At 47.2% G+C, this 24,364-nt stretch overlaps 3 protein-coding genes across 3 annotated transcripts; 2 read left to right on the top strand and 1 right to left on the bottom strand.

Moving 5' to 3' along the window:
- Positions 1-2,402: 2,402 nt before the first annotated feature.
- Positions 2,403-3,872, top strand: LOC117862796 (xyloglucan endotransglucosylase/hydrolase protein 24). The gene is made up of 3 exons (XM_034746320.2): positions 2,403-2,943; positions 3,039-3,238; positions 3,334-3,872. Exons 1-3 carry the CDS (start codon positions 2,668-2,670, stop codon positions 3,692-3,694), a joined length of 837 nt encoding a protein of 278 aa, XP_034602211.1. The 5' UTR covers positions 2,403-2,667; the 3' UTR covers positions 3,695-3,872.
- A 1,822-nt stretch (positions 3,873-5,694) lies between these two features.
- LOC117865095 (xyloglucan endotransglucosylase protein 1) lies at positions 5,695-7,253 on the top strand. The gene is made up of 3 exons (XM_034749176.2): positions 5,695-6,248; positions 6,384-6,583; positions 6,738-7,253. The coding sequence occupies exons 1-3, from the start codon at positions 5,961-5,963 to the stop codon at positions 7,141-7,143; spliced, it is 894 nt and encodes a 297-aa protein (XP_034605067.1). The 5' UTR covers positions 5,695-5,960; the 3' UTR covers positions 7,144-7,253.
- Positions 7,254-15,184: 7,931 nt separating this feature from the next.
- Positions 15,185-23,589, bottom strand: LOC117862701 (villin-4). The gene is made up of 24 exons (XM_034746200.2): positions 23,363-23,589; positions 23,114-23,195; positions 22,264-22,363; positions 21,722-21,790; positions 21,362-21,601; positions 21,103-21,280; positions 20,895-21,027; positions 20,587-20,749; positions 20,330-20,480; positions 20,144-20,244; positions 19,603-19,758; positions 19,006-19,074; positions 18,865-18,933; positions 18,628-18,765; positions 18,413-18,541; positions 17,628-17,775; positions 17,504-17,514; positions 17,269-17,409; positions 17,051-17,176; positions 16,848-16,913; positions 16,027-16,345; positions 15,759-15,925; positions 15,518-15,682; positions 15,185-15,424 (listed from the first exon to the last, which is right to left on the bottom strand). The coding sequence occupies exons 1-23, from the start codon at positions 23,466-23,468 to the stop codon at positions 15,569-15,571; spliced, it is 2,976 nt and encodes a 991-aa protein (XP_034602091.1). The 5' UTR covers positions 23,469-23,589; the 3' UTR covers positions 15,185-15,424; positions 15,518-15,568.
- Positions 23,590-24,364: the final 775 nt, after the last annotated feature.

Here is a 24,364-nt window from a genome sequence, read left to right as displayed (position 1 = left end):
AATAACCAAAACCGGATGCTGCAGGTGCGGCACCCCGTGGGCAAACTACAGAGAGCTCGAGAGTGGGAATGGAGAATCTGGACTGGAGACTTGGAGAGGGGAAGCACCGAAGCACTCGAGAGTCACTCAGTCAGATCCCTGCCAAAGAAGCCCGTTCCGTTCGATCTGTTCCTGCCTGTGCACGCCGCCGCCACGGCCCAACTCTTGAACCCCCCCCCCCCCCCCCCCCCCCCCCCCCCCCCCCCCCCCCCCCGGGCAGTTTGCGCGTTGTTGTTGCCTGGCCTGAAATTTGTGGCCTGATCTGCGCATGCCTTGCGGTCCTTCTTGGACCGATTGATGGGCCAAAAGGCCGAACCATACGCCGGCTCTTACCTTGCTCTCCGTCTCTCTCTACGCATGAGTGATCTTTATCCTTCACCCTGCTCCATTTCGTTTGGTTGCTGATTGCGAGTTGTCCGACATACAAAACTTGTTTTATTCCGACTTCTTACGTTGTTGCGTGGCTGTGGTAGATTAAAGAAAGCATAATTGTTTGATGAAGTGACTTATGAACCGAGTAAAAGGTGACTTGCCATGCCAACAGAAGCAAGTGGCAATATAGTAGAAACCCTCCCTCCCTCAGTTGAAACTCTGCAGAAGTAGATTTCAGTTCATCACTGCGAGATAGTCAGTTAGTCACCTTGTAACAGTAGATGCTGCCTTGCTGGTAGCATGGTACTGTTTAGCACCGAAATATTGCACATGGTAGCAAATATTTGTTATTACCATCAATTATCATTTAAAACTTGAATGAGCGATTATATAACTTTCATCTTTATGTCGAGAAAAGAATAATGCAACATAATGGGTTACGCTGTAGGCTTTTCTTACAAAAGATGGAATAAGTTTATATTTGATCCATCAACTCTCTAACTTGTCTAATTTTGACCCTCTAGTTCAAATACTATTTATTTGGGTACCTCAATTTTAAATTCCATTGTTTTGATTAAGACTGGTCAGAGCAATTTAGAGCTGATATAAAAGTTAGAGGAAGGGGGGCAGGGGCGGTTACACAATTTTTTTTTTTTGCGGGCTAACACAAAACGTAGAGTTAAAGAGCCGAATATGGGCTATTGCTAGGGGGGAACAAAGAAAGCACAAGTAAATATTATCGCCTCCTCGTAGTTGAGTTCTCTTTATTAAAGTGATTTCATATATATTATCCGTCTAGAATGATTTCCGCATAAATATTGCGAAAGATAGCAGTAAAGGTCGTAGAGATGGAAAATGGTATCGATCACCATTTCGTATTGTCCTACCGCAGTTCAGATTTTCTTAACACTACTGGCAGGTGGTAGCTTCGCAGCACCACATCCACACATACGGAGTACATAGCACAGCGGAGGGCACAGGGCACTCTTGGAGCGACGCGCCGACGCCTACGCCTACGCCGCTACGCGGCCGAAACGGGGCGCATACGGCCGAAACAACAGACGCGGCGGCCAGTTTTTGGCAGGCCGACCAAAGGTCCAGTGGTCCGTCCAAGCCCAAAAGAGGAATGCCGCCGGGCTGCGCAAGTTCGCGGTCACCGGCGCGGGTAGGTGGTTCAGGGTCGGTGGTAAACTGGCACTCGAATCGTGCTGTGGTCGGTGCCTACAATTGCTCTCAGACGGCGAGCAGCAAAGAGAGTTCGTCTGCAAATTATAAAACCTGTTTAACTTCGAGTCCCCGAACCTCCTGATCTCGTGCTGATCTGATTCGATGCCGGGGAGAATCCTCGGATCATGATGCTGTGGCGTACAGACATTGGTCACCAGCAGTCAGTTGCAACCGATACGTATCATATAGTACATCGGCAACGAACACAGGAAACTGATCGAACTCGAAAACCCACATGACCGTATCGACAAAGAATCCAAAAACAAAAACAAAACGTCGTACAGTCAAGGAGCAGCACATCCATCCATCCATCCGATCAGGGCAGTACCCCTGGCCGGCCTCCGGATTTCGCCACGCGTGAAATTTGTGCTCGTGGCCTCAAGTTGGCCGCCAGCCGGCCTCCCGCGCGGCATTCAATTCCGGTGGTTGGGGCGCCGGTGCTGGCTGGCCGCTGGCTGCGGTTTGCGCGTCACCGCGCAAAGGAACACGACCAGAAATCCAGAATTCAGGCGGGGAAGGGATGGAAAGGAACGCGTCCGCCGCCGGGCCCCGGTCGCCCTCGCACGCGCTGTTTCCCATCTCCTCACCAGAGGAGTCAATTCCGCGACCGCGACGTCGCGGGGCCCCGGCCCCACGGCGTCGTCGTCTCGCGCAGCTAGCTGCACACACATGCGAAGAATGGTAACCACAGGCAGGCAGGAGGAGAGCAAGAGCCCCGCTGTCCTCCGCGCATCGCCAGCCCAGCAGCAGCAGCTCCCGGAACGAGACGCGAACATGCGCCTCAGCCGCCGCGCCCCCTGCACTGTCTGTACCTTCCCTGTGCTACGCGCCTCGATCAATTCGATCCGATCCGTCCTCCCAAGTCCCAACCATCCCTGCTGCTGCCCCGCCAAACTCTATATAAGCCTGGCGAGTCGGGACTCACAACACAGATTCATCCATCTCTCGTCTGCTCCTTTCCCTTGTTCTCACGCAAACTCTTTCGAAGCCATCCGAGCTAGCTGGTGCGAGGCTTAAGCAACGACGGCGATGGCTTTTAGCTCGGGTGCTCGCGTGCTGGCAGTGGCGCTGCTCCTGGGGCTCTGTACGGCGGCGGCGGCGGCGGGGAGGATGGACGACGGGCTGGAGGTGACGTGGGGCGACGGGCGCGGGAGCGTGTCGCCGGACGGCCAGACGCTGACGCTGTCGCTGGACCACACCTCCGGCTCCGGGTTCCGCTCCAGGGACACCTACCTCTTCGCGCGCGCTGACATGCAGATCAAGCTCGTACCCAACAACTCCGCCGGCACCGTCACCACCTTCTACGTAAGCCGGCCGCCGCGCTAACACTCTCTCCGTGTTGACGCGCTGCGCTATGGATTGTGTTTCTAACAAGCTTTCTGCCGGACCCGTGCGTGCAGTTCATCTCGGAGGGTCCGTGGGACGTCCACGACGAGGTGGACCTCGAGTTCCTGGGCAACGTGAGCGGGCAGCCGTACACGCTGCACACCAACGTGTTCGGCAACGGCAACGGCGGCAAGGAGCAGCAGTTCCACCTCTGGTTCGACCCCACCACCGACTTCCACACATACTCCATCGAGTGGACGCAGCACCACATCCTGTAAGTTACACATCAGCAGATCGCAATCACCTAGCAGAATTGCTATTCCATTCGTCGATCGAGAGCTGACGATCAATCGAATCGATTGCCTGCAGGGTACTGGTGGACGGGACGCCGATCCGGGAGTTCAAGAACCACGCGGACCGCGGCGTGCCGTACCCGTCGTCGCAGCGGATGCGGCTGTACGGCTCGCTGTGGGACGCCGAGGACTGGGCCACGCAGGGCGGCCGCGTCAAGACGGACTGGTCCCAGGCCCCCTTCATGGCGCAGTACCGCAAGTTCACGGCCGCGGACGCCTCGTCCTCCTCCACGTCGGCGAGCGGGTACGGGCAGGAGCTGGACGCGGCGGCGCAGCAGGCGATGAAGTGGGCGCGGGACAACTACATGGTGTACGACTACTGCGCCGACAGCAAGCGGTTCCCGCAGGGCGTCCCGCCCGAGTGCTCCATGCCGTAGTAGCGTGGAGATGGGCCAAGCGCCGGGCCGCTTTGATTGCGAAGTCGATCAGAGCATTAGGGCAGGCTGCACGCATAGTGGATGTATTATAAGAACCCATTGGTCTCATTCTTTGTTTATACTATTCATCTATTCTTTGGTGTGCGAATATATAGTAGTATCATTCGTTTGGTCTCAAGAGATTTGTGAAAAAGCAGTAGCTTGTTCGTACAAGTTCATGTTCAGTTCAGTCGCCACTAGCCACTGGAAGTTGGAACAGCAAAAGCTTTGTTTATTCTGGTCAGACATGCACGCCTCTCGCTTTCCTTGGGAAAACAGAGAGCGCATCGGGTGTCCCTTGACTGCAGGAGCAGCTACCAGCTTTGCGTGTATGCAATTCGCATGAGCTCATGCTTCGCAGGAGCAGGTCCAAAGCTTGCTTAGCTGCACTAAATAGCAATCGCTGGGCACTGGTAGACGCCGAGCAGAAACAGAGTATTCCAATTTCCAACAGAGTATCCCATTGCACGCCAAGTCTGGGGGCCCAAATCACGCCGGAGCACAGGCAGAGGTCCTCCGCCGACTTGTTGTTTGGGCTGGTCCCTCCTACGCGTTTTCTTCCCACCGCTGTTGGGCTAGGCCGACCATTGGGCGCCGGCCTCCCTAACCTGGTTACTGGTTACTGCATTCATTAACATTTTTTTAGAAAAGTCTGGCTTAATTGTCATCAGTATTTGTTCGGTGATCAACATTTTTTATGTACTGATATTTTTTTATTTTTTACATTCACCAAAATTATTGCTAATATTTTTTGCACGCACTAACCTTTTCTTTTGCATTCGCCAATTTTTTTAACTTTCACCAACTTTTTTACGTAAAAAAATATTGAGATAGTTCATATAAATATTGAAATAGTTCATTGTACCGAAAATATTGAAATAATTCGTCGGGCCGTTATAGGCCGGCTACTGCTGGGTGTTTAATTATCTATCTACCGCTACGACCTGTGACTCGCTTGTGTGACCTCTGTGGTCTCGCCGCCTCGCCGGGCGAATAACACACAGCAGGCCATCCCAGTGCACGTAGTAGCAGGAGCACTAGTTAAATGCTTTAATCCGTGGACACGTGACAGCGTGCGAGCAACGCAAGGCACCAATGGCGGGCGGGAACATATGCCGAGCAGGGCAGCTGCGTGCGCGGCCTCCAAAACTGGCATGTAACGCCCAGCGCAGATCACGGCTCTCGTGTTTGGTTTACTGCACTTCTACCGCAGCTGGCGTGAAATGGAGTAGTACTTTCTGCAGTGATTCGGTGAACTCGATAAATCCATTCAAGTGCAGTCAATTAGTAAACCCGTAATACCTGAAGGGGGACAGGGAACCTTGCTCGAAAGGTTAACGTGTACGGTGAAACAGAATTACAGTATACTACGGGAGCAGTGAAAAATACTCTGCACCTACATGAGGATTGTTGCTCAGAGCACCTAGGCACATCTGCAAGGTACAAATTGGTAGACCACGCTCAAGAAAAATTTCCGTCATTTCTCCATTCAAATAGGGTGTGTCTTGCAGCAATCTAATTTCAGTCTTCAGTATCCTTCTAACCGATGCACCACTGTGCTCTTCAGTTATACTAGTGAACTCGTACAGCATGTAGTGTGAACCTGCAGGGCAGACGATGCATCAGTTGTCCCAAGAGGACCCCATGTCGCCACTCACATTGATCTCAATTCTCATGTACATGAGAAAACAATAAACATAACCTCAAGTTTTATATTTGGACGGTCTACAGAGTTGTGTATATCTAAACCTGTCTAGCGATTTTGCCCGGAGGATCTGCACCACATATGGTTCCAATGTCTCTCCTCAATTTGCATTCTTGCAAGCCTAGATATAGATACCTAATCAGAAGCCGCCATGCCCATGCATTTACGCTCTTTGGACACGCATGTGACCAGCACATTAAATCAGGTCAACTTCTTGCTTCGCTTCCAGCCAGCTCTGTTCCCCCTCCAGCCATGAATCTCTCATCCTTTTTCTATGCTTAGGTCTTCGTTAGCCAGCCATTAACCCAAGCTTGTTTACACCTCCCAACAGTACCCTATTGCGTTGCCGAGTTCGATGGCATCGATCTCGCCGCGTGGAGTTTGACCCTGGTAGTCCTGCACTGCGTGCAGGCTGTAGTCTCTGCAATATAGCCCCCTGCACTTGACCAGTGCCTCCCTGCCGCCCGCACACGCCACTCCCAGTCTCCCACAGCCACTCCACACCACCGGCAGCCGGGAGCCATGGCGCCGGCTAGGGCGCGCCTCCTAGCCTGCCTGCCGGCTCTCACGATGATGGCCGCCGTCTCTTGGGTGGCTGCCGGTGGTGTTCGCATGACGGACCAGGTGGACATACTCTGGGGCCCGACGCAGCTGCTCAACGACAGCGACGGCGGCCAGACCGTCGGGCTGTCGCTGGACCGCGTCATGGGGTCGGGGTTCCGGTCCAAGAAGTCGTATCTCTTCGCCAGGATCGACATCGACATCAAGCTCGTCGCCGGGAACTCCGCCGGCACCGTCACGACGGTTTACGTGAGTGATGAGCATCAAGACCTGCAAGAATAACTCTGACATTCATTGGATGATACCGATCTCTGAATGACCATGTTCCTTCCTCTCTGTCTCTGACTGATGGATGCTGTCTATGTGGTGTGGAACACGCCGCAGCTGATCTCTGAGGGGCAGTGGAAGATCCACGACGAGATCGACTTGGAGTTCCTGGGCAACGTCACCGGCGAGCCGTACACCCTGCACACCAACATCTTCGCCAATGGCTCCGGCGGCAGGGAGGTGCAGTACAGGCTCTGGTTCGACCCTACCCAAGACTTCCACACCTACTCCATCGTCTGGAATTCAGACGAGATCCTGTAATAAGCCTCTCTCTTCTGCATCTGCAGTTTCTTGAATTTTTTAAGCACTAGACAGCTTTCAGTAACGAGCCTTGAACGGTGTTTCTGAAAACAACTAACTTTTTGTTCAGAAATGAGAGAAACATCAGATGATCTGACGAGTTCATTTCAGGATCCTGGTGGACAACATGGCGATCCGGCGGTTCAGGAACCACTGGGACGCCGGCGTGCCCTTCCCGGTGTACCAGCCGATGAGGCTGAACGGTGTGCTCTGGGACGCCGACGGCTGGGCGACGCAGGGCGGGCGCGTCAAGACGGACTGGACGCAGGCGCCCTTCACCGCCTACTTCCGGAACTACCGCGCCAGCGGCTGCGAGCCGAGCGGCGTCGCGTGGGTGTGCGGCCAGGACCCGTCCGGCGGCGACTGGCTCGGCGGCGGGGCCGCCGGCGGGCTGGACGACGTGAAGCAGCGGCAGCAGCTGAGGGAGGCGCAGGAGAGGTACACCATCTACGACTACTGCACCGACTCCACGAGGTTCCCCGATGGCTTCCGCCCCAAGGAGTGTGCGTTGCCATAGAGTACAAGAGTTGGTGCGATCAGGGTTTTCAATTTCGGTTTCAAAAAAATTTCTGTAAAAACCGAAATTTCGTGAAATTCAGAATTTTTTGGATCAATTTTAAATTTTAACGCCTGTACACAACTTCTACTGACATCTACTCCCTCCGTCCCAAATTATTATTCGTTTTGGCTTTTCTAGATACCCACTTTTTACTATGCATCTAGATATATATTATGTTTAGATACGTAGCAAAAATCTATACACCTAGAAAAAATCAAAACGAACAATAATTTAGGATGAAGGGAATATATGCATGGTTTAGTGATTTGGCCTCTTTTGCTCATGCACGGTGGCTTGGGTACGACTCGCGTGAGCTCTTTGATTTTTTTTATTTTGTGAATTGTGGACCCCACATGTCAGCAAGAGGAAAATGACCTCTTTGATTTTTTTTAATTTTGTGAATTGTGGACCCCACATGTCAGCAAGAGGAAAATGTGGAAAAAAATGAAGCGCACGGAAGAATCAAACCCATGACTTTTTGATTGGAGAGATTGAGTTGTACCACTACACTATTGCTTCATACATGTTCCTTTAACCTTGTTGGACTTATATAATTAAGCAAAATTCAAATTTTCCAAAATATTTTAACCGAAATTATTTTTTCACTCATCCTCGAAAAACGCGAAATTTCCCCTGGGTGTGATTGTTTCATTTTTTTTTGGTTCTTCTCTAGAGGATGAGCTTAAACTAGAACGAAAATGTGCAACCATTTCTAGACTACTTGTCATAATTCATCGAGAAAAATACTATCGTCTATATGAACAACAGTTATCTTCGTTGCCTGATCCTTGATCAAGAAAAAATTCGGATGAAATTCTAAGAAGGCATTGTTATCACCAGGCAGCAGTATGCCCCAGTGTTGGTGTACCAGTTGGAATCGATCCTGTTGCTGTTCATTGCAGATGCAATGCTTTTGTTGTCTAGCATATAGTTTTCATCAAACCTATGTGCTAGAACTCTCCTGTAGTGCGACCGACCTTGAAGCACACCTGGTAGCGTGGTTTGGCTGGACGCCTACCGCCGCTATTGAAGTTGTTGGAGATGTGATCGCCTCTGTTGCCTTCATTGCTGCCAAGGTGGCGACCACGGCCGCCGGAATTGTTGCTATTGCCATAAGTGCTGCCACTGCGGCCTCCTTCACGTCCTTGTTAGTTTCCCCACCCTCCATCGCGTCCACCGTGGGAGGTAGAGTTGGCTGGCGGCTGGGAGCCGCCATGAAGCAGATCCATGGGCTGGTCAAAAGTAAGAAGCTGTGTATAAAGCCCACTTACAAAGATGGTTTCAACACGTGCAAGCATGACTGAGACCACTAGGAAGTAGTCGAAGTCGAGGCCTGTGAGGATGTTGCCAACTAGCTCGTCGTTGTTGGTCACCTTGCCGGCTGCTGCCATGTTTGTCAGCGAGCGACTTCATCTTGTTGAAGTACCCAGACATGGTTATGTTGCCCTTCTTCGTCGTTGCGAGGGTGATGCGCGTGGTCACTGCCCACGCTCGGGTCTAGGAAGCGAGCATCTCAAGTATGCCACCCCAAACTTCAGCCTTTGTCTTCTTGTTAGCAACTTGAGTGAGGACCTCCCTAGAGATCGAGGCTAGCAGATAGCTCACGACCTGCTGGTCACGAGCAATCCACCTGCCATACTCTTCATTGGGCTTCTTAACGGCCTTGCCGTCCACTGCCTTGGTGATCTCTTTTGGCGGCGCAGCATCCGTTCCATCGACGAGGCCTTCAAGCTGCGCTCCACGAATGGGCGGCATCACTTGCACCTTCCAAAGATTGAAGTTGGTTTTGGTCAGCTTTTTAGTGACCGAGAGAGTCAGGGGGCGACGATTATGGAGGTACCATGTCAAGTTTAGGAAGCGTTGAACCCCCTTGGGGACCGCATCTCTATTGATACAGGACAGAAAAAGCCCCATGGCATGGCTTACAAGTCAAGTAATCTTGAGATAAATCTAGGCCAACTAACTTCAAGATATAAATCAAAGATACATTGCATTCTATCTGCAACTAATAGCTGGCCTAGTTATCTTAAGGTTGCATCGATACAACTGAGTACAAATCTTTACCTAATATTAAAGTGCTATGTGTTTCTTCCAACTGTCAAGTACGTTTTGCATAAAAGTTGTTAATCTATGAACCGCAATCTAGTGATTTGTCGCTCTTTCTTCCTCGCCTGTGCTGCCACCCTTCCTCCTTCGCCATGTCACCACCAACGTCTGCCTCCCTCTCTCTCACCGTCCACCACCACCTGCGCCTGCCTGCCTCTCTCCTCGTCAATGGGTGTCCCCGCGCCAGAACATGGAACTTTGACCACACCAGTGCACCGTCGCCGCTCTCGGTGTCCTAGTCATTATGGGAAAGCACACTGTTGACAGCAGTTAGCACGCCAATTGTGAACCGCAAGCACACGGATTAGTTGTAGCTCTTCCCCCAAAGTATTCTCCCAAGATTTCTCAATGCGTGGAACTTATAATATAAGATCTATTTCAACTAGAATTGTTAGTATGAACCTTTTATTGATGAGTGATTCAGATCCAATTTACTAAGCATATACAGACAGAATATAGATAGAGCAAATCTAGAGCAACCTAGATTATGCATATATTGTAATTCTGAGCATGGATAGCAAAGCAACACATATATGATCTTAGTAAAAGCATCTTTAAATATACACCTCCGGTCAGACTCCCGAAAATCCCCATCTTCCACAAGAAAGATCTCATCACAATCCTCTCTATCAGTATAGGAAATCTAAGGGCACGATCAAAAGAAAACATGTTATACTCAACGGTAGATTAGGCATGCAAATCTGGTCACCATGACAACATAAACATCCTAAGCAATCTATCATCAATCATAGATTGAAAAGTAAGCAAACCTAAAAGAGCATAAAACCATAGAAGGATATACTTTGATCGCTAAAAACACGAACAGATCTATTGCTTCACCATGAATGATTGTACATCACAAGATCATCACCAGGATCCTACCTTGATCTAGATGATCCTAGCTCTAGAACTCCAACATGGATCTTCCTCACAGGGTGATCACGCCGACTAGGGCTTAGTTACGCTAATCCCCAGACAACTGCATGACCCTCGGCTCTCCGAAGTGGTGTCCCCCAGGCTCCTTCTGCTTCTCTGCTGCTTCACGTTGAATACGTCATCTTGGATGTGGTGCACGATGGAGAATCGGGGTATTTATAGTCTGGAGAACTCGTGGCATAAATTGGAAGGCGAGGGATGAAGGAACACCCTCGGTGGGTCCAGGCCGATCGACCTGGGCCTTCCTTTTGCTCGCTCGTGCCTCCCTTTGTCTCCAAGTCTTCTCAGGTGTCCTGAAATCTTCTTTTCACTTGCATATAGGCCTGGCACATCGATAACTCCGGGATGAGATTGATCTTTGATAACTTTTCAAATCTCCACTTGATCCTCTTTAATTCCGAACTCATCTTGCCATATCCTTGCAAACTTAGCCCATAAGTCATCTTGGAGGAGTTCCTGCCACGAGCTGTTGATGGTCATTAAGTATCAAATATGACCGTCAATATACTCAAGAATAAAGGAGGATTGGCATTTTTTACACGTATATTTGGTTTCGAATAATGTAGTTCCACTTGTCCTTGAAGAATATTTAGTTGCAGGTGAATTAGCACAAAAGGATGGAGAAAACACTCTCTATGGATCCAAGAAACACGCTTCTGACTAATGGGAGGTTGCCATGTGTGCATCCCATGGATTGAAGGGCCCACAAACTACCACAACCGCCTCAATCCACCGGATAACACACACAACCGCCATTGGGACCTACCACGCAGTCACCCGGAGAAAGGCAGTTGCGAGGGGGCCCACAGGGCGTCGGCCAAACAAGGGATTCGGCCGAACCACCCTTGTACCCTCTTGTCTCCAGCTTTCACATGGCGACGGTATAGATAGGTTAAAGGATATTCCCTTAAGATTACCTCGTAGAACCGCCTCTTAGAGCCTATAAATATGAGGGGAAGGGCTCCATTCTAGGACACACACGCAACTAGTGAATCACTCTCTCCTCTTAGTTTTCAAGTTAGTGAAGTTAGGCTAGAGTAGCTCTACTTTAGGTTCCAGGTCTTCTTGGAGTCTAGGGTATGACTCTTGTATCTTTTATTCCTAGGTTGACTTTATTCTATTCAAAGTATACATCTTCTTTATATAGTGTTGTGCTTGGTTCTTATATGCATGAGTTATATATACCCTTTCTATGTTGATATACTAGGCTTATATGCTCATATGCTAGTCGTATACCCCTGCTATCGTAGTATAGGCTTATATACGCCCATGTATGCCTTGAGACCATGCTTCATTACATACTGTGAGTGCATATATACCTTGTACAGCAGTATAGCTTAGTTGATCTATGTTACGATATCGGTTCAATGGCCATTTCTATGGCGGCTTCAGCCCTTGTCACAATAGCTCGGGTCGGCTGGAGTGTTGTTAACAATGCAAGCATGATGCTTGGATTGCTTAGCTTCACTGGATATGAGTTTGCCCCACGGGTCGCAGAGGTAGGCTGCAGGTGGTGATAGCCCTGTTGGTCCTTTGTAATCCTTCATGTTCAGGTACGCTGTAGGAGTTTGTAAATTAACAGTAACTTTACTGGACGAAACCAGTACGGGTACTGTCTCCCCGTGTGTGCTTGGGTGCATAGGCCTGAGTATGTTATGCTTGTATGATATGTGCAATATATAGGAAGTACATATGAACCTAGAGCTAACTCTTAGTCCTTCTCCCTAGCTTAGTTATCTTAAGATGATTCTTGTGTGTGTCACACTATCTATCTATCTATCTATCTATCTATCTATCTATCTTACCCATTGAGTATTATCTCTATACATCTATGGTATACTCATATGCATAGTAAACTCTTTTGACCTACCCGTCTTCCTTTGGAAAATATGATACCCTTGAGAATACTCTTAGGTCAAATACTACAACGATATATTCGTGCGCTTGCGAATTTATCTGTGATCGTTAAATATACCGATACAGGCATGAGAGGGGGTCGGAGGACCCTAGGCCGATTGGCCTGGGCCTTCTTAGGCTGATCGGCCTAGGCTCTTTTTGATCCCGTTAGCCTTCATCTTCCTTTGGTTCGTTGGTTGTTCAAGGATTTATCCAAATTTGCTCCATTAAGTTCAATTTCTTGTGAAAATAGAATATCCTCCAAAATATATTGCATATTGGAAAATGCGCGGTTTATTAGTTATGATGTATTAAATTCATATCATTAATGAAGATAAACAGGGGTATAAAGGTGTCAATAACGAGCGTCAACATAGACGCACAGCGCATGCATCATGAACGGTGGAGCGATGTCAGCACGCACAGCGCGCACGCTGTGGCGGCTGTGGACACGCATAACAGCAGTTGCGCCTACATGATGACGCCCCGCCAACTGCACTGCCATCTCGGTCACCCTCCTACCGCATGCCGCAGACCCCACGAATAGTGGCATCGTGTCGAGCTCCAGCTTGATGGCCTCATGCGTGATGGCAGCCTCCATGACCAGCTCTCGGTTCCAATCCACGGGTGTGCGTGCAGGAGCATTGACCTCAGTTGGCCCAACAACGACCCTGTTAGTGGACAGTCAACCACAGACCTGATAGGGAGCGAGAATGTGCCTGCCCATATCGCTGCTCGGTGAACACCAATGCATGGAGAGGAGTAACACGTGTGGTGCCGTGGTGGCAATGCCATCTATGTCCCCAGCTCGAAGCCTGTCGAGGATGTAGAGCGCTGGGATGATGAAGCCTACCGCGGTGTGCATCGTGAGGTGGAGCCACTCGTTGACGTTGGGAAGATGGGTGCGGTCAGGTTGGGCTTGCCCGAACGCTGTGGAAGGCGACCTGGCGAAGGCGAGGAGGTACGGGAGAAGGAGCATCGCGGAGGCGATTTCCAAGAGCAGGACCATGGTGGGAAGGACAACATGACGGCCGCGTCCAGCGTGTTGAGTGTTAGGTAAAAACCATCCCCCGAAGAATGGAGCCAACTAGTGGAAATAAGATAAAACTGATGAAAAGAGTGACTTTAGGATAGCCAATCCGTCCTCCTCTCCCTCCGTCTGGAACGTGCCCTGTTTTCATTCATTGGCTCATTGCGCCACTATTTATAGACCAAACATTTTACACTTTTTCGTTCATTACACCCTTAACGGCTATATTCGAAAAATATTCAAGAACCCTTTTACATACTTCACACCTCATCACTTTACAACTCAGCAGGACATGACCATTAGCTGCGAAGTCACCTAGCCACGACTTCGCGCCTCACTCTCAACACGACGTCCCCACTATTGGTATCAACTTCTCCATGTGACCTCTTCGCGACTGCAAAGCCCAGTCGCTGCGCCGCCGGACTTCGCCTGACAGCTTGCCCCCTCGCCTCCTGCGAAGTCGGCTTCCCCCAAGTTTAACTTCTCGGGTCTCGTCCATGTTTGCTTCTGCCTGCAAGGGAATAAACAACGAAACCATTGCAAAGTCAATTGAGGAAATGACACCGAGATCACGAGTCGAAGTCCAGGTCCCCAACATTGAACTTTGCGTAAAAACCTCTCTTTGCAAAGGGCCTCAATCCTCATGGAGCCGAGCCATACACAGAAAAAGAAGAGGAAGTCCTTGCCGTGCAGAGACTCTTACGGGGACGAACCAAAAGTTGGCATGTCAAAGTGGCCGTCGCTGGTCCGCTGCTCTGGCCTCGTGGCCGCCAAGCGGCGGCGGCGGCGGCGGCATCTGTACCTGGTGCTCGACGATTGGGAGAAGGGGTACAGCATCTACAGGGTGGCGGAGGACGATTTCCACTCGGCGCCCGGCGTGGACGCGCGCCCCGCCGAGTCCCCCCTCGTCTGCATCGAGGCCCAGCACCCATTCTCGTGTTGCTTCGCGGCCCACGGCACCAAAATCTTTGCGATGCAACCGCCCGAGTCGAGCCCCGGCGTACCCGTTTTCGACACCGAGACGTTGGGAGAGACGGTATGCCATCACCCGCCGAGCCGCGGGCTCGTCAGCATTAGCAATAAACCGGTGTACGCCTCCGCCGGCGGCAGTCTCATGGCGTTGGTGTACTTCAACGTCGACGTGCTCGGCGGTCCCGGTGACCAGCCGTGGTCTTGGAGCAGAGTTAATGAGCCTGCGCCGTTCGCGTCCAATCGCGTCAGCTGCTACGCGCTGCACCCGGACGGGCACACCGTTTTGATGTCCGTACGGGCCTGGAGGCCAACCACCGCCGAAACGCATCCCTACTACCACGGTGGCCGGGACAGCACCTTCGCCTTCGACACCGAGGCCCGCCAGTGGACTTACATTGGCGAGTGGCTCCTGCCGTTCCATGGGCGAGCCTACTACGACCGTGAGCTGGACGCTCTGGTCGGGGTCTGCCACTACAAGGAAGGGCCTGGCGTCTCTGTTGCTGCGACGTCCCACCCGTCTCTCGGTGCGAGGCCATGCCCTCATGGCGGATCGGCGTGGAGGTGTTCTTCCACGCTGACTCCGACCACCACATGGGCGCCACGCTCGTGTACATGGGCGACAGCAGGTTCTGCCTTCTCGAGTGCCGGGCAGGCGAGGACAACGACGACTCGGACCGGCGCCTCCGTGTGGTGGAGATGACCTCCTTCGTGCTCAAGTACTATGAGGCAGGAGGGCTGCGGACCACTCACCATCGGGCTTTCGCATCCATGTCATACCAGGCTGCTCACGATCGTTTTCAGCACGCACCCGACCCTGTGGCGTTCTGGATGTATGCTGTGACACAAGGAAAAATAGACTTGTTCTGTCCTATTGGAAATTTGCAGTTTTCCTGTGTCCCTATTTGCCTAATATGCAAGGCTTCAGTAGTTTCCATGGAATAACTACCAGCCACCTTGCACGAATTTGAAATAGCAAACCAAAATACTACTCCCTCCGTTCCCTCCAATTTGGAACGGAGGGAGTATAAAATTACACCTGCACATGTAAATTTCTTCATGTAGCTCCCTGTTCGCTTCGAAAAATATATCCATTGAACTCTCATTCATAAGAAGCAAATGGTAAGTCAAATTAGGCATTATCATACTGTTTCGTCAATCGTTTATGCGTTGGTCCTACAGTTTCGTCAATTGTAGCTCCATCAATTTGCCATGCAGCATGCTTTTGCTGTTACGAAAGACTACTGCAACTATCTCTGTCGTGCGAACCTTTGATGGTCGGACAGCAAACAATCTTAGGTCCTGTAAACGGAAAGAACAAGGAGAGCTTAAAAAAAAAACCTGACGGTGAAAGCAAGAATTCGAAAGGTAAAAACTGCTGTCCTCGGTCCTCACAATTCACAAACGGCCTGCTGCCTTCAGGGAGACAAGGCGACCGTGGGCAGGCTAAAAGAGCTGAACACCAGACTTCAGTTTGTTCTGCTTCCACTTAGGGAGGTTGTAGAAAGCTGCTCTGGTCATCCTGAACTTCTCTCTGAACTCGGCAGACGATAAGTAGGACTGCATCCCATTGATAACAGTAACTGAATGTCATCATCTGATCTGACAGATGGGGAGTGGAAGAACGGTTGCTCACCTCTCGCTTGGTCACGTCGATGTTGGGAACAGGGTCTTCAGCTGTGGTTGTCAGAAGTTCATAAGGGTAGATCGTGCGGCCTTCATCATCTTCTGTCTCATTTTCACCTACATTGCAATAGCCTGTGGCACATTCCTTCTGTATCACGTTCTCTGGATCGGGGCTCGCTTCATTTTGCAAAAGTTTCAGAGACAAGAAGGTTAGGTACTAAACATTTGGTCTCTGCGATCAGGCAGAATTGGAAACAAAAGAGTAGTATTATATGTACCTTTTACTGACTTTGGTATTATACTTCTCATCGGACCATCAAATGAATTGGTGACAGCACCGATGGCTGATTTTTTGGGTGACACCTTTGACTGATCAGGACCTCCAGATTTTGGGAAAAGCTTTCTGACAGCAGGAGGAGGGGTGGAAAGATTCCTGGTACTACTTGAGTTCTCAAAGGCAGAAGTTAACGCATTAAAGGCTGGGGACCTTCCTCGAACACGGGGACGATCCGGGCTGGTGGACATGCTTCTCGAACGCTGAGATTTATCTTGTCCCGAACTTCTTCCTGTAAATGCCAGTGTTCGTCGTTTTGGTTTCTGAAAACATGGAGATAGTAGAAGAGTTGTTTTTAGATAGGACTATCACTCAGACGCTGTTTTGAGCCACCCTCTATTCCTTTTACCAAACCTTATGGTCAGCATACGTTAGGGCTCATCCATACACAGATGGCATAATAGTTCTAATTAAAATTCTGAAAACCTGAATTTGAATAGTGGACTCATTCATATGCAGGCAGAAGAAGTCATTGGTCCCATGCACATAAGCACAACGAATTATGGATATTGGTAAATCAAGAATACCAATAGAAATAAAGAGTATATGTCTATGGATAAATTTTTGGGATTCTTGGACTTTAGATCTTCTTCTTCCTGCTAAACTAATACAAAACTCCTTTACCACTCACCAGTTTTTTTCTGTTTAAACAAAACCTATGAATAATAAGATCTTATGCAAACAAATACTGCAACTGAAACTGATTCCCAAGTGGATGGAAAATGATTTGCACCAAAATATTGGAAGATGATTTGACAGACTTACATCCAGTGATGGAGGTGCTCTACCCTTGAGAAGGGCAAGCTTCCTCTGGTATGAACTGCCATACATCTGCAACAGAAATTCAAAAGTGGTAAGATGCATTTAATTTCCAAAACTAAACTATCGGTATCATTAGGTGTTAATCTCATGGAATAGCCCTGGTCATTATTAACAATAAGCAGGTGCACCACACATAAACTACTTACCAAAGATTTTGCTGAGTCCCAGTTGAAGAACCTAGTAAAAAATTGTGGCTCACTGCCTTCTGACACAGTGAATATTGGTGTTTCTGGCGACAGTTTTTCCATAAGGGAATCAAGAACAAGAAATTTCTGGCAGTTACAGTGAGAAGGAAAGTAAGAAACCAAAACAAAAAAAATCATGATTTCTAGTCAGACTTTGCATGGTGAATTCTGTTTTTTACCTCTCCAATATCCATAGCTTGTGACTTCACTTTGGCATCTACCTCTTGGCCAACCCAAACAAATACGTCCGAGTGGCAATCAAGAACCAAAACATCCTCAGTCATTAGATCATCTTGACTAAAGTGGTGTATTTCTTTGACCTGATCAAGTGCATTTGAAAGAGTTTGTATTAGGCATTAAATGAACACATGTAGCCGTAAAATCTTAACATCTTTGTTTCACACTTTTGCTTACCTTTATATTGCCTTCATGACCCCAAACAGCAACATTAGTAACCAAAGAAAAGGAAGAACTGTGAGCATATGCTAGATAGTGAATTCCACCTGGTAGATCCTTAGGATAACATATATAGTATTACCTTTGGATATGATGCATGAGAAAAGATGAGGGTCACTTTCATGCTCTCTTCCTACTTTTTGGTTTGTATACTTGGATTTACCACCCAGTAGTTCCCAGAATTGGTCGGTTTCTCTCCCCTCCTTTTGTGACCTAGAAGGCAGATCAGGCTGTGTAATAAAAAAAGAGAAGCACAAAGGAGTTAAGACAAAGGACTGGCATACCAAAAACAAATCTATTGCGTTAACTGAATAACTGAAGAATACTATACAAGTATGCTGTGATAATGAGGGTAATGATTTTTTTGACAGTTTTTTTTGTGGATGGGTGAGGGCAATGATAACAGTGAGGGATACAAACATTCATTATTGATCTGTATTAAAAACCTGAGTTCAGATGAACACAAATACATTGTTTCCTTGCCGCCCTATCTCAATCAGACCAACACAACAAAAGAACATCCAGTGCACCTAGAACATACTAAAAACACTATCTAGAAGCCGCTACGCATTTGTAAGGAACAACTAAATCGACAGTCCAGTAGACGTGTCACCCATTGATGTGCGTTGCTAATTTTCCAATACAAAATTGCAAAAAGAGAAGGAATTACTGCTACACTAACAAGATGCCGGCCTAATAAGAGAATTGTGTGTTATTGCATTAAGAAGAGAAAAATACTAATTAAGGTTTGCAGGGGTGGTTAATCAAGGTTTTATCGTGGTACCAAGTTACCAATGCAGTAAGCAATGGGGAAAGCTGCATAAGCACAAGATTCATATTTGCTCCAAAAAGGAAGAATATTCAAACCTTAATTACATCTAGCTTCCTCTCAACCAAGTCATGATCCAGTGAGGTTGTAAGGTTGCCAGTCCATGTGAACACAGTGTTTCCATTGTGTAAAATGTAACAATAGGACGAGTTTAAGGATGAAGCCACCTAGAAAAGATGAAAGAGATGAAGTAGCTAATTACTAAGATTTCTCACATATATCTTTACAGATAAAAGTATGACCGCGGACATACTGCATCTACTTGAATTGCTTGCATGTTTTCTGATCCTGAGCCCTGAATTTGGAATAGAGCAATCCCACCTTCAGAGTATGTGTCATCTGCAATATTGTTTTCAGCAATAAAGTTCTTGTATCCAGAGCTAAGGCCACCCTACATTGAAGATTCAGACAGAAAAGAAGGATGGAACACTCAATTTGAAGTCTGTCAGATTGCCAGATCAGGCCAAGGATTTGACTACCAAAAGCAAACCTTGAATACTTGAAAACTCTGAAATATGACAAAGAACTGAATCGGTTCTTTCCCTTCATAAAGGCGAGCCTGTGTGTAAGAAAGAGTACATTAGATATTGTCATTCTCATTTAATACATGTATAAATAACCAGCTGGTTACCTGGACAGCCTGGAACTTTGCAGCCTGAACCATCTTGCTAGCCAGCAACATCGCCGCCGCCCTCTCCACCTGAAAACAATTAAGATCATTCAGATGGAGTAACAATGTAGCATGCATTGAGTACGCATTTTTTTATGCGTCTCATCTAGGTACAGCTGAAGTATCTGATCCTATACGTACACACACCACCCAACTCACGCACGCCCCACTCACACCACACATACATAACCAGACCTACAACTACACACAGACTAGAAGACCACGTCCTTGAAGAGATCACCAGAACCATATGACTCCGTAGCCGATGGGTGTGTCGTGTTCCCTTTGTGGCACCACACGAGAGAGGCTGCAGACAATGTTAAAGGTGCACAGCACCAGGTGCGAACCTGCGTCGAGCAGCACTCGAACGCGGGCGGCAGGTGCTCCAGCGAGCAACCTTACCAACGCGCTACGCGCACGTTCGCAAGTACGCATTTAATTGGAATAGGCAGATACAACACTTCCGAAATTATGAAAATCTCTCTTCACTTATACAAATTTATGTGCGTTTAAATACCACAGATCATAAGTAACTATGATTTTGTGCACTCCTATTACCTCAACACTCTTCTTCCCAAACCAAGTTCCGATAAGACATTGCTCCCTGTCGTCTTCGGTATATGCGTATTGAAAAATGTAGCAATCTCCAGTGTAAAATTTTGATTGATCAAGGGTTGACAGAAGAGCCTTGTCATTTCCATTTACACGCCAGACCTGAAGCCAATGTATAGGAAACAAAACCACCATCAAGCTTACACCAGAAGTAAATGGATGAATGCTATGATGAACTTTTGTCAATAAACTTTGATTGGAGGTCGGACATCAAAGGAGATGGGTGTAGATCGAGTTTGGATACCAGGAGGCTAGTGATCTAGTTAACATATTTGTATAAATGTATAAAAGGTAGTTTCCCTTTATTTTGGAGGAGTGCTGTTGAGTGGATAGAATGGAATCTTAGGGAGAGACCTAGAAATAACAGCAAAGCCTTTTGTTCAAAGCAAGTTGAGGTAAGCTAGAGATGGAACCCAGCAAGAGCCAAAAACAAGGAAGATACCTAGCACCTCATAAAAAGATCTATAAGAGTTAGCAAAAATAGTACCTGTAAATGACCTGTACAATCAATATAAGGCTCGAGTTCTTCTTTTACAGGTGCAGCTCTCATCAAGCCTTTAACATCTAATCCTTGACTTTTGAGGAGAGCTGCAGGAAGAAATAATACATAAATGCGTGGAATTTGGTTTGCAGCCATACCTTGCACTGGAACTGACAATAAGCAGATCATAACCTGCAACTTTGCCTCTTCCATCCTCAGATGATAGTTTCAAATCAGGCGTAGGTGGCCACTCAACAAATTTTGACTTGAACATAACTGTTTCGAATCCCTCAATCACTTTGATAACATGCGGTGTTGTTCGGCTATCATCCATGAGTAGTTTCTGTACAGAAGCAAAAGGAATTGAGTGAGCACAGAAGCATAATGTAAAAAATGAATATGTTTTTAACATCCAGCATGAGTTTTTTTATATACAAACAAGAAGTAACCTCAGCAGCTTCACTCGCACCCTTTCTTTCTTGCAAAGAAGTACTTCTAGCCATCCAAACATACATTTCAGCACCACAGTCGAGCAAGTAGCATTTATTTGATTCAAGTAACTCACGCGCCAAGGAATCAAAATTAATCTGTTCCGGCTTTCCCTGGTTAATGCTGCAAAGTCAAATAAATCATCCGCTCGGTTTTGCAATTTCAAGAGAATATTAATCTAAAAGAGTTATAATTTAAATAGAAGATATTTTGCTGGCAACTTATATGCTGATGTTTTATTGACATGGGAATAATGGTAGTGAGTTACCATAGCAATTTGACAACATTTTCTCTCTCTTCCCCATTATCCTCTGAAGGCGACTTCTTTGGAAGAGGAGCGAAGCCACCAAACAAAGCCCAAAATTCACCAGCTTCAGCATCAGCCATCAATTTTCCATCCTCTATGAGAAATCTAATTTGTCATGTCATTGTAAATGTGATTCCAAATAGTATAGGTACATAATGTATTCGCTTACCAACCGCTACAACTTCACACCTTCCCTCATGGAAAGTATCTTTGATATACTGCACAACTTCAAGAGCTTTTGCTCTCTCTTGAATGCATGAGTTGGAACCGTTGAACTGGAAAATTTTGGACTTGGTATCCAAAATAAATATGTCGTCATGGTTAAGGGATGAACGAGCAAAAGGAACCTAGTTACAGAATAGAACACATAATCAACAAAATGAACGGACCTTAATTGGAAAAAAAATATAGTTTTTTAGGTAGCTTGCCTCTTTAACATGGACTACATGCTTTCCTTTGCACACATATAAGCGGGTATGCTCCTGCTCAATCACTTCTACATGATTGAACCCAGAAGCTATACCTCCTTGCTGTGGCATGATGCAAGGCCTAAAATATGAGAGAAACTTTTCAGTTTCATTGCCTTGTGATTCCCGATACTGGACAGCACGTCCTCCAAGCGCAGCATCAAGCTCCACAGTTAAAATAGCAGCAGTTCCAGCCTCATCCTACCAAGAAAAACAAGGGCAATTTTTGGAGAGCTTTAACAAAAAAAAAAGGCCTTTATAATACTAGTAGTCCTCAAGAGCAAATGAAGTAATGCAATGTCAAATGGTTTGAGTATGTACCTGACTAGTGTCTTTACCAAGCCAATAATGGATGTCATGGCGAAAAGAACCATTCTTTAATGCTGTTGTCTGCAGGGAACAAAAGGAAACAAATATTCAGTGCAGTAAACATAAAGCAAAACTGAGATCAACCAAAAAACAGATTGCAATGTCATCATGAGAAGTTCATCATGGTGAAGCATATCATGCAACAAAATGATAAAGAGTTGCATTATACTCCCTCCGTTCCAAAATGCAGGTCGTTTTGGGTTTTCTAGGTACATAGATGTTGCTATGTACCTAGATATAGGATTATGTCTAGATACATAGCAAAATCTATGTACTTAGAAAAACTAAAACGACCTACATTTTGAAACGGAGGGAGTATGGTAGAAGAATGGGAAATAGAAAAAAGAAAGCCAAGAAAATATTTTTATCACAGATTTCTCAAAGTATCTAAGCTTTTGTTTCAAGATGTACGAAATAATTTGCCTTTCAAATATGATGCACCAATAATCTTCAAAAAGAAAAGGATCTATAACAAGGCATTAGTATGTCCGTACCTTCAAGATGATATATGAATCACCCGTGTAAAATTTTCCATGAGCAGATGTTGGCACAGGAATTGGCTTAAAATTCTGGATACGCCATACCTCCAGACCACTAAAACTAAATTAAGGAGTGCAATGCCAGTACAATGAACTCTAACGGATAACAAAATAGCATCAATACAGTGTTTATTTGGGTAAATGACGAAGAGTAACTTAAAAGGATAGAACTGGTGTTTCCTCGATCTTTACTCCAACTTCATCAATATTTCTGTTTAGTTTAGTTATCAAAAAGTTTTTAATTAGTTCCCCTATACAATATATCTCCACTCTTAATTTCGTTCTAGAGCTGAACATTTACTTCATGATAGATGGATAGCATTATAAATCATGTCAGATAAAGTTATTCTGTGTTAGACATTACTATCAAAACATGTGGCTCCCGGCAAATACTGGAGTTGCAACAACCGAATAACTTTTGTGTGTAACGTACACCATTTTACGATTTTAGAGTCATGTCAAACATTAGCAGCAAATCACAATAAAACCAGACATAGTTAACAGCAATCACTACATAGGGGCAGTGAGAAAACAATGCAAGTGCTGTTTAACAGCTTAACTCACAAACTGTTTATGCAACTTCTCTATATTTCTCAGACTAGCTGCAACCACACTAATCATCTAATCTCGGATCAGCATGTTTCTAATAGTTATAATCAATTGTCCCAATTGTTCTATCAATTAGCATACACACTTCTTCAGTCGAATAAAATTATCCTGGTGATCTGAAAATGTGTTTCAATGAAATAAAGTTGCCAGGCATGAAGAAATCATATAACGCAGGGAAGCCAACGAAAAAGGATACTCCTTTTGCCCAGCTCCGCGGAATGCCGGGTCCAAATCCTTCATAGACACTGACATGCTGGATGTTGCCGAAGAACCCTTGCCTGATTTCTTATCAAAAGGATGCCAGCATTACGCAATAAACAAAGATCGCTTATAACAACATCGCGTGCGGGAACCTAGTGTCCAATCAATTCTCACAGGCTACAGAAGCCGTAGTGGAAGTGGAGGGGAAAAACAAAGTGGAGGCAGATTTCGATCAGTCGCTCACCTGAAACCGGGGTGATGTTCTTGCCGATCAAATTGGGGAATTCTTTGGGGGTGGGGGGGCACGGTCCAGGAAGCGGTGGTGGGAGCGGGGCGAAGTGGATGGCCATCCGCGAAAGGCGGATTCAGGAGAGCGGCGAGCGCAAGCGTCTCTTCGTCTCCCAGCTTCTTCACAAAAACAAAGCGCGCCTCTCTCACGCCGTTGGTTTGCCGCATCGGCTCCATTGGAGTATTTTTTTTTTTAGCGTGGATTTTTCAGCCTGCCCCTCTGATTTTGCTGATGATTGTTGAACGCCATGCCCCCGGGCACGCCGGATATGAGTGGCCCAGCCCAGCACGGCTCGATTCCAACGAGGCCAGCCCAGCACGGCCCGATACCAAGGAAAAAATAAGACCCCAGCCCAGCACGGCCCGATTCGACCTGTCATTCGAGAAAAACGCAATTGATCTGGTCCGTCCGTGCATCACCTGCCTGCATCCGTCCGTCCCTGATAATCACTTCCTTGGTTGCTCTTGCTCCGTATCTCCACCCTCTCGGCCTCCCCATTCCCCGCCGGCCGCCGCTACGCCGTCCTCCACTCCATCCGCACCTGTTGGTTCCTACGCGGCTACGCCTGCCCTGCCTTCGGCGTCCTCGCTCGCTTCCAGTAAGGCGCAGTCCTCACTGTACTCGTCCGCGTTAATCTCGAGGTGAACAGGCTCGCGCTCGACCTTCTCGGCAGGAATCTAATATTCATTCAGAGCGCACACAATTTTTGAATTCCAGAGCTTGGTTATTGTGGGGCTCGTTGGATCATGTACAGCAAATTGACGAACCCATGATGCATAGACGAAACTATATGAGATGCCTAATTTGAGTTGCCATTTGCTTCATATAAATGAGAGTGCAATCGCAGTTCTTTTCTATCGACCCTTACCAATGCATTTCTAAGTTTTAACGTTTATTAGACAAAAACAAGCTGCGGTATTGTTTGGTTTGCTCTTTCAAAATCGTGCAAAGGTGTTG

This window comes from Setaria viridis, chromosome 7 (genome assembly GCF_005286985.2).
Source record: "Setaria viridis chromosome 7, Setaria_viridis_v4.0, whole genome shotgun sequence".
Taxonomy (NCBI): Eukaryota; Viridiplantae; Streptophyta; class Magnoliopsida; order Poales; family Poaceae; genus Setaria; species Setaria viridis.
The sequence above is the reverse complement of the archived record's forward strand: the minus strand, read 5'-3'. Positions and strand labels throughout refer to the sequence as shown.